The 10,087-nt window shown below is 37.0% G+C and overlaps 1 protein-coding gene across 6 annotated transcripts in view; it reads left to right on the top strand.

Annotated features, from left to right (window-relative positions):
• The window catches only part of DLG2 (discs, large homolog 2 (Drosophila)), a 1,891,340-nt gene that overhangs the window by 1,375,282 nt on the left and 505,971 nt on the right, over window positions 1–10,087 (top strand). For all 6 annotated transcript variants that reach the window (XM_006895272.1, XM_006895270.1, XM_006895271.1 and 3 more), the window contains one exon: window positions 8,565–8,721. In XM_006895272.1, the coding sequence (XP_006895334.1) occupies window positions 8,565–8,721 (157 nt within the window). The remainder of the gene's footprint in view (window positions 1–8,564; window positions 8,722–10,087) is intronic.

The following is a 10,087-nucleotide window of genomic DNA, read 5'->3' on the forward strand; positions in this document are numbered from 1 at the left end:
GTCAACCATTTTGAATAATATTGCATGAGTTCCTTGTTTTTTAATGCAGCATAGTATTCCATTGTGCGAATATACCACAGCTTCTCTAGCCATTTCTTAACATGGGTATTGAGCATAGATTCAAGCACACACTTGGCATCTGCATTATTTTCTTTATTTGTTATAAAATTGTTTATTAGTCCAGCTGTAAGGATTTTTGTTTGTTTAAGTTGAGGTATAAGTTATATTGAAGTGTCTTGTCTTAGTTATCTAGTGATACTATAACAGGGAAACCATAAATTGGAAGGCTTTAACAAATGAAAATTATCCTCTTATAATTTTGTTGTTGTTGTTCTGTGCCATCAATATAGTTTAAGAGGTTGTAAACCCAAATTCATAGAGCAGAGTTCAGAGCTGATGTACACAGGATTGCTATGGGTCATAAGTGACTTGACGGCACATAACAACAACAACAACCTCAAATTCAGGTTGCTAGCTCTAGGAGTTCTTCTCTCTCTTTATGTTGGTGGCAAAGGAAAGTCATCATTTCCTCCTTCAAGATCTGTACACCAAGGGTTCTTGAGATTCCATTGAGCCTAAGCCTTCCTTGGTGCCAAAGAACGTCCTCTGACAGAGACCAGGCCCCAAAAATACATGCTCAGCTCCTTATGAGTTTTCCTTTGTGACCGTGGAAGTCAACCACTACCACTACCACCACCACCCCTTTCCCACTTTCGCTTTGGCTCTCTTTCCTCTTAAAAGCCACAGCCTACAGAAACTCACTTACATAGCATTAGGGTCATGATGGGATTGAGGGGTATTATATTTACCCCTTAATCCTTTTACAATTATTTGGTTTAACAGAGCATGGAATATCATTACATAGTTTTCACATTAAATCGTGACATAGATGTATTTTCTCATAACTCAAATGCATTGCAGTCAAGTTGGAACCAACACATTGCTAACCCTTCAATGGGTTTTCAAGTGCCACATGGGAAAGGATGGACCAGCTTTCTATTATGGAGCTGCTGGAAGATTCAAACCACCACCGTTAGGTGAATTGCACAACTCCCTCTGCACCAGCGCTCTCCAAAATGTATTTTGTTGTTGTTGTTACATGTCATCAAGTCAGCTACAACCCTATGAACAATGGATCTGGAATTATTTTTATGTCATATATTTTTTATAAATATGTTACACAATCATAATACATTTACTAAGTATTCAGTAGATGTGTGGTGGTTATTTTTCTGAGATCAGCTTACCTTCTATCACATGTTTACAGTCTACAGCATTGATCTTTCCCTATAACGCCAGAATTCTGACATATGGTTTTAAATCACATCTTTAAACATCAGTTCTAAGGCTTTTAATGTTTTCCTTTCTATATGATATTTCACAATCTTTTTGAAGGATATCTTTTAAGTTACCCCTTTTGCCTAATTAATGAATTTAACCAATTCTTTGAATATAATACATATGCTATATTAGAAGCTCCTGAGAAACTAGCTCATTTAGATGTGTCAATTATAATCAACCAGCAGCCAGGATGTCCTCTGTAGTTGACCTCTAGGCAACCACCATTGTTGTGCCTCCCTCTTTACTGTTTCATTTATGTATGCCTTCCTACTCCACAGAAGGGGCTCTTTGATCTCCTACCATTATCTCCTTTCCTTAATGACACTGCTCTTACTGACACAGTTGCATTTATAGAGAAATGAAGAGAGAATGAATAAAGAGAGACTAGCTGGTCTTTCCTGCATGGTTTCACAGGCTCATACGTGAGCTCTTATTTATGAGAGATCTCAACTTAAGATTTGCATGCTCTGAAGTGTGATTTTTATATCCAAGGGTCATCAAGATCATGGGATAGATTTACAAAACAACATTATTAATGTTGCAATATCAAGTCATTTATTTACATGGGAAGTGGAATTGCTTCAAGAATGACCACATGAATAAATTAGCACACTTGCTCACAAAAGGAGAAATATGTTGGGAAGTCACATTTTAAATTGAATGTAACTTGGTAGGTCTACATTCTGAAAGGGGGATATTAGTCACATAACACTAACAGCTATTATTACTGAATAAAATGTGAAGATGGACCTACAGCAGCAGTCCATTTATATAATGGATGTGGAGAGAACCTCTGCCTCATAGTACTGAAGATATGTAATAAAGTTCTTTCCTCTAGCACACAGACTGACTCTCCCTCTTTTCCATTTTTCCCCATCTTTATTAATTCTCCCCAAAATAATAATTTCCTTCCTATACAAACACACTTAAGTAGTCTTGCTAGACCATTCTGTCTTCCTTTGTGTCAGATCAGAGAAGATTTTGCATCTTTGACATAGTTCTGATTGTTCTTATTTGGGGATCTCTGATCTAGCTCTCACCTGTAGGTCCATATAGTCCTGTACTCCACACAGCCCTTGGGGCTGGAATGCTAGCATAGTAGCTCTTTGAGAACTTGCAGGAGCTCTAGTTCTCAACAAGTCCCTGAACTTACACCTGGCTTAATTTTCAACAAAATGTTTAATAGTATTTTATAAATATTGCATTGAGAGTTTTATCTGCTTTGTTATGACAGACATTTTCAGGACATCTGGCTAAGAAAACAAAAATTTGTCCTTGGAGCTGGATCATTAAACATCACAATAAATAGTGGGAGAGGGGGAAATTAAGTTGTCAAGACTTTCATTCTTCTTGGACCAACAGTAAATGTCCATGGAAATAGTAGTCAAGATATAAAATTACCTATTACATTAGGCAAATCTACAAAATCCCTCTTTAAAGTATGAAAAAAGCAAAAATGTCTGTTATTAAGATCCACCTAACTCAAGATCCTTTTAGTTACTTCATATGCATGCAAAAACTGGACAACGAAAAAGGGAGATTGAAGAAGAACTGGTAGAATAGAATTGTGGAGTTTGAAAAAATATTTGCTATAATGTGAAATGTCAGAAGAAGGTACCGATATGTCTTGGGGAAAGTGCAATAAGAATACTTCTTGGATGAGAGTGGCAAGACTCTGTCTTGTTCACTTTGATGCACCATCAGGAATGACTAATAGCTGGAGAATGACACCATGCTTTTCAAGTAGAGAGCAAAGAAAAGGAGACCCCCAGTGAGTTGGATTCAAACATAGAGACAAAAATGAGGAGATGATACTGGTATTGGTCTTGAAGAACATAAACTTCATTAGATAGATGAGAATATCATGAGAAAGTCTCTCTCTCTCTCTCTCTCTAACCAAAGAGCCTAGCTGGGCATGGAACAGCATTATATGGGGAATGATGGTTTGACTTTTTTATGGCTAGAATGAGGACTCAAAAGAACATTGTTGAACAGATAGACATAACCATAACTAGAAGTTCAGACCTTATCCTGAGGTCATTTAGATCCCTAGACTGCATCTGAGCAAGAGAGCGGCATAGTCAGATGTGTACTTTAGAAAAATGACTGGAAACATTTGTTTATCTTACTTTATACTGTATCACACTGCCTCCTGGGTGGTACACATGCTCAGATGCTATGTGAAATGTTGAAGGTTGAAGCTACCCAGAAGTATCTTGAAAAAAAGGTCCATGACCTAGCTCTGAAAAATCTGAGCCTTTGAAAACTCTATGGAGCACAATTATAATATGACAAGCATGCAGTTATCTGGGGTTAGGGTCACCTAAACCACAGCCAGTTTGGAGTGACTTTGAAGACCTCAAAGGTTCAAAGTTCCAAGGAACAACTTATGGTCTGGAGAAAGCCTCAAGGGTAAGCAATCACTTCCCTTTTTAAATCCTGAACCTTTTAAAGTCACTTTATTTAACAAGATATTGATAGTCCATAACACCCTGCTCCCCTTCCCTGAAAACATCCCAGTGGACCCACCGTGTCCTGTGATGTCCCCGGCAACCAAGATTATGCTGTCGCAGCCCCAGCAGCGAGTGTTTTGCATCTGTCCAATTATTCAGCTTCATCAGGTTTTATAATGTTGAAAGTTTGTTTACATCACATCAAAAACAAAAGAAAACTTCATAGATATATGTAGCATATTTCACCTGGAGGATGATAATAAAAGATCAAAATCTGATCTCTCCCTGTACTCGGCCACATTAGCTCTAACACACAGCTTTCCTTCTCAGAACTTCTTTTCTTAATTTTTGTATTCAGAGTGCCTTACATGAAGTAGGTACTCCCTAGATACTTGTTTATTGAAAGTTTGGATGAATTAATAAAAGATGTTTTCTACTTGCCTTTTGACAAAGATTGCATTTTAAAGACTGAAGCTAGAATCAAGGGGACGTTTGATTAGGAGGCTGCCCTAGGTCTGATCTAGGAGGCATGGAGCAATTACAATGAAAAGCATGGTGTTAGAGAGAGAACAGTGCAAGACAACACATGAGAAAGTACTGAAAAGAAATTCTGGGCACTTAAATTCTTGAATGTCAATAAGTCTTGGAAAACATAGTGTGTACATATAATTTCCCTGTAAGTCTTATGTTCTCTAGCCAATATGAAATGTATTTTACTTTAGTTTTTACATTTTTCCTCATTTTGTTAAGTTATATATTTTATGAGCAAAGCATTTAACTCATAGTAAAGGCCCTGACTCTGTTCTTACTAGCTATATGTCTTGAAACAAGTTGATAGACATAAGCATTCAGGAAAGTAGAATTTTTAATGGTTTACCTGCTAAGAATTTCTGGCAGAAAAAACATACATGAAAAAAGTTTTAAATGTACAGTTTATTATTTTGAGTTATTATAACTTTAAACTGTTGTTGTTAAGTACTGTTGTGTTGGAATTGACCTGTAGCTGTCCCTCCAGCTGGTTTTCAGAGGCAGTAAATTGCCTGAAAGGAGATTGCCCATGGTTGGTAGTGTGTTCAGCCCATTATATTCCCACTTTAAAAAAATATATATTTTTTTGTCTTTTCCCTTCATTACTAAAATGAGTCATATATTTCACTGTGATATAAAATTCCATTTAAAAAAATTCGTTTAAGTCCCTTTTGAGAAAGTGGTTAACAATTTAGTTCAAAAGACTTATTTGGAGTTGAAAATAAATGAGCTCTACTTAGCAAGTAAAATTGTCACTCAAGCATTATGTGTTTTGTGTCATTACAAATAGGAAGCAATATATTAAAGTATAGCGATTCCAGCACAAGTGCCCCAAGGCACATAATAAAGATAAATTATGAGAATGATGTTTCATAAGTATTTTTTTTTATTGTGGCAGGAGTGGCAACTACTTCCTAAACAACATGCCTCTGGAAACTCTATGAACTTTGAGAAATGACAATAATTATAGAAAGGTTTCAGGTCTTTTGTTCATAGGGTTGCTATGAGTCGTGCTCAACTCAATGGCTGTCAACAACAACAACAACATGTAGATATATATTTCAAAGCAGTTGCTATTTCGACATTTTTTAAATATACAATTCAGTGACATGTATTATGTTTATATGGGTTTTTAAAGCTGTGTCCTTTCTGCTTATTAAAAATATAAGAAAAACCTTTATTTCTCTTGCCATTTTTATGAGTTGGGATTACTCATAACTGGGCCTTCAGTGGGTTTCCAGAGGCAGTAAATTGAACCAGAGTTGATTGCCCATCTTTCTGCCATGGAATAGCTTGGCTAATTCAAACCGCATCCCTTTGGGTTGACAGTGCAATTCCTAACTGTAGAAATTATCACTCTCTTTTTTCATTAAAATATAAGACTTTTTTATTAAAATATAAGACTTCCTCCATAAAGCTTCAGTTCTCCAATTTTTAATAAAGCCCAGTTGAACTCACCTGAATTTATAACATACAGAATTATTGGCTCATAATAAGTATTATTTTAAGTCACTAAGTTTGCTGTGACTTACCAAATACACTTACCACATCTACTGCTACTCTCATTCTTTCATTCATTCACTTCAGCTACTGTTAACCTCCTGACTGCACTGACTTTCCCCAATGGTAGGAATTCTCTTCGACATATATACATTATGAGATTCCTCATTTGCTTCAGTCTTTTCTGAAATGTCCCCTTCTCAATGAAGCCCACTAGGCCCACCTCTGCCACATCCTACCACCCTTACATTTCTCAAAACTCAAACTCATTGCTATCTAGTCAGTGTCAACTCATAGTTGAGACTCAAGCTGGTTTTGGAGGCTATAAATTTCACAGGAAGGGACTACCCTTTCACCTGCAGAGCTGCTGATGGATTTGAACTGACCACCTTTAGGTTAACAGCACAACTCCCTATGGACTGCATGCACCACCAGAGTTTCCTCTTATACTTCTAGTTTTCTTTTTTCCTAAAGTGCATACTGCTTTCTAATATAACTATATAAAAAACTTATTTATTTCATCTACTACTGTTAGACACGTTGTTGGGGTCAAGTGCTGAAGAGTTGGAGCTGACTCTTAGCTGACCCTCCAGCAGGTTTTCAGAGGCTGTTAATCACACCAGAGAAGACCCCGCAGAGCAGCTGGTGGATTCAACAAGCCTTCCTTTGGGTTGGCATCACAACTCCTTACCCACTCGACTACCAGAGCTCCATGCTACTAGGCATACGTCCTCATAATGGGAAGGATCTTTGCTTTTCTTACGTATGCATCTTACATATGCATTTTCTTACAAGCATCTGGAATTGTTTCCCATAGTTTTGCAAATCACTTATAGACACTCAGAAAAATATTTTCAGAGTAAAATAAACTAGTGTTAAGTCATAGTTGAGTTAATGTAATACTGTCAATGATTTTGCCTCGTTTGGAGCAACAATCAACACCTTTGGTATCAGCAGTCAAGAAATCTTATATGCTTGTGAAAGTTAGATAATGAGAAAGACTGAGGAAGAATTGCTGCCTTTCAATTATGGTGTTGGGAAGAATATGCAATATGTATGGACTGTCAAAAAAGCAAGCATTTCTGTATTGTAAGAAGTGCAGCCAGAGAGACAAGGATGGTGAGGCTTTGTCTCGGGAACTTTGAGCATATTATCCAAATAGACCAGTACTTGAAAGAGGGATCACGCTTGAAAAGGTGAAGAACCAGAAAACAAAAGCTGTTCCTTAAAAATATCAGTGACTGAAACAATGAGCTTAATCAGAGCAGAAATTGTGAAGATGACACCAGATCAGGCAGAGTTCTGATCTTTTGTTCATAGGGCCGCTAGGAGTCAGAATTGACTCCACAGACCCAGTATAGAAAAACAAATAAATGAGGACATAATTTGAAATGAAGACGTTTGGATGAAGAAGGTGGCACTAAGTTAGACTTAAGGCCTCCTGGATTCATTTTGGAAAACTATTGCTAATAAAAATTTAACTAGATACCTTTCAATATGCCTTCAAAATGAAAACTGAGACTTACTACCATTGAGTCAGAATTGACTCATAGCTGACCGTCCACTGAGTCTCAAGACTGTAAGTCACACAGGAGATTGTCTGTCTTCCTCCCAAGGAGCCATTGTTGTTGTTGTTGTTGTTATGTGCCATCGAGTCATTTGCTACTCATAGCGACCCTACGTACAAGAGCTCTAAATGCTGTTCTATCCTGTGCTAACCTAGCCATCTCAAACGCACTTATTCCCACCACTCCAGTCATTAGTGGGTTGAAACCACCAGAAAGGAGCGGCCTTTAAAATTCTATAATTCCATCATTTTCTGATCTCTACACATACTGTTTTTTGAAAGTTGTTTCAAGAATCCCTCTCCAAATTTATTAATAACCCTATCTCTTAATCCTCTCTCAATCACAAATTCCTTGTGTTCGTCTTGAATTATTACTTCAGAACATCTCCACGTAGATACCGCACCATCACCTGGAACTCAGCCCGTCGACAGTCTCATCATCTTCCTTGTGCTAGATTCTATTCTTCCCTCACAAGAAGCTGTTTTCTCTTCCTTCCTTCTGTAAAGTCTGAGTCAATTTCTGGATCCATGCCCACTTTCCAATTTTCTCTCATTGTTGCTTTTCCTTTCATTCTCCCTGACATTATCCTTGTTCAGTATATACATCTTGATTACATGGACATTACCAGTTTTTTCTGCGTCTCATTATCTATACCCCTGCCACCTAACTAGATCTACATGTGAACGTTTATTAATCCTCTTAAAATGAATTCAAATATCCCTTGTCCCTTCAAAGTCTTCTCATGAGTCTCCACAGCATACATGGTAAAGAATCAAGCAAACCACAAACCCACAGGGAGGCATGGATGAGATCAGCCTGCCATTCTCTTACTCTCCAAAAATCTCTCTTTTTGATACATGCACTCTATTGAGGACCCACTATTGGGCTCAGTGCAAGAACAAGTGTTGTAAACAAAGGAAATATGGAGGTAAGGCTAGTGTAACAACATTTTAGAAAAAGGACTGATTTTTCAGGATGTTTTGTAGCTTTTGCAATGAGCAACTAAGGCATCTACTTTGATTTTACCTTATTTCTCTATGGGCAAATATATGTTACTTTGGGAATTAATTCTCATAGGTAGTAAGCTGTGTATTAAATATACCAGTTGAAGTACCTGTAACCCAATCCTTGAATGAGACTCTAGGTAATCTGTGTTTTTCATTTGTTTCTGCAGGGAGCCCCGCAAGGTGGTCCTACACAAAGGCTCCACCGGCCTTGGCTTCAACATTGTGGGCGGGGAAGATGGAGAAGGTATTTTTGTGTCCTTCATTCTGGCCGGTGGACCAGCAGATCTAAGTGGGGAGCTTCAGAGAGGAGACCAGATCCTATCGGTGAGTTTTACTCTTCCCTCTTCTTTCCTGGCTCTATGGTGGAAAAAACACTATCAGTTATGGCTCAAAAATTACTTTACGTGCAAAAGAAGAATGAATGGGAACTTTATAGTTTTAACTGTGTGCTACAGTTTAAATGGTATTCCGCTTAACTTTCTGAAGAAGGTAAAAGAACCAGTTAGTTTTCTCTTTTAGATTTATGGGGCATATGTTGCAAACATATGTCCATCATACTTGGAAGGGTGGAGGGACAGCACAAGAGAGGAAGACCCTGGATGAGATGGATTGATTCAGGGACTTCGGTAATGAGGTAGGTATGTCAAAGACAATGAAATTGACTCAAGATAGAGCAGAGTTTAGAGCTGCTGTATATAGGGTCTCTATGAATTAGAGTCAACTTAATGGCATATAACAACAGCTTATTCTGTTATTTGAAGATTAAAAATTATAGTTTTTAAAAAACTGGTTTACTACTTAAAAAATTTAAAAATGAAGTTCTTATTTTCTAGAAGTTCTTATTTTCCAAACACAGGACCATACTCTATAAGTTGCATCTTTGCAGTATAGTGTGTAGTTTTCATGACTATAACTATTTAGAGATACACATGAAATTATGCTAGACCAAGGATCTTGTACTGGGTTCTCTAGAGAAGTTAAATCATTCATTTAAATTTTCATTGAATGATCCGCTACATCAATCTACCTCCCTAGTATAAATTCTATGATAGAGAATTAAAGTCATTGTAAGTATCATGCTCGTGTTATTTTTTTGTAATCATGTGAATAATAATGGAGCATTGCAGAGGAAGTACAGCATCATGACTGAGGATATGATTCATAAATCAATGAAATACTTAGATTATGGCTTTCATTGTGTGCTTAGAAAAATTCATTTTCATGTTATAGAATGGTTTATAGTTATAATTTACTAAGTCACTTTATATTTGTTAATCATTATTTTCCTCAACACAAATAGAAAGATTTCCCTCTCCCTTCATATTCTCTCTCTCTCTCTCACACACACACACGTGTACTCAACTTACCTATATAATGTACAATGTATAGGTTGATCTGATTAAAGTGTCTGCCACTCTGTATGATGACCTGGCCTATGAGTCCTTATGATTCTCTCCCAAATTTAACTTTTACTGACCCATCAGATAACAGATCTTTTGTAGCAGTATGGAGTAAATAGGATCAGGTCCCTTTTCAAGACCTCAGTCTGCCATATAGATTGAACTTCCCTCTTCTAACAATTTCCCCTAAACCTATGTCTTAAACAGTAAAAATAATAGTTATGATATAATTATTTCTTAAATTTTATTTCGCTTTCTTGGTTACATGTCTGCCATCCTCAATTAGATGA

The sequence above is a fragment of the Elephantulus edwardii genome, unplaced genomic scaffold, assembly GCF_000299155.1.
Source record: "Elephantulus edwardii isolate Elephantulus edwardi_28Jun2011 unplaced genomic scaffold, EleEdw1.0 scaffold00163, whole genome shotgun sequence".
Classification (NCBI taxonomy): Eukaryota; Metazoa; Chordata; class Mammalia; order Macroscelidea; family Macroscelididae; genus Elephantulus; species Elephantulus edwardii.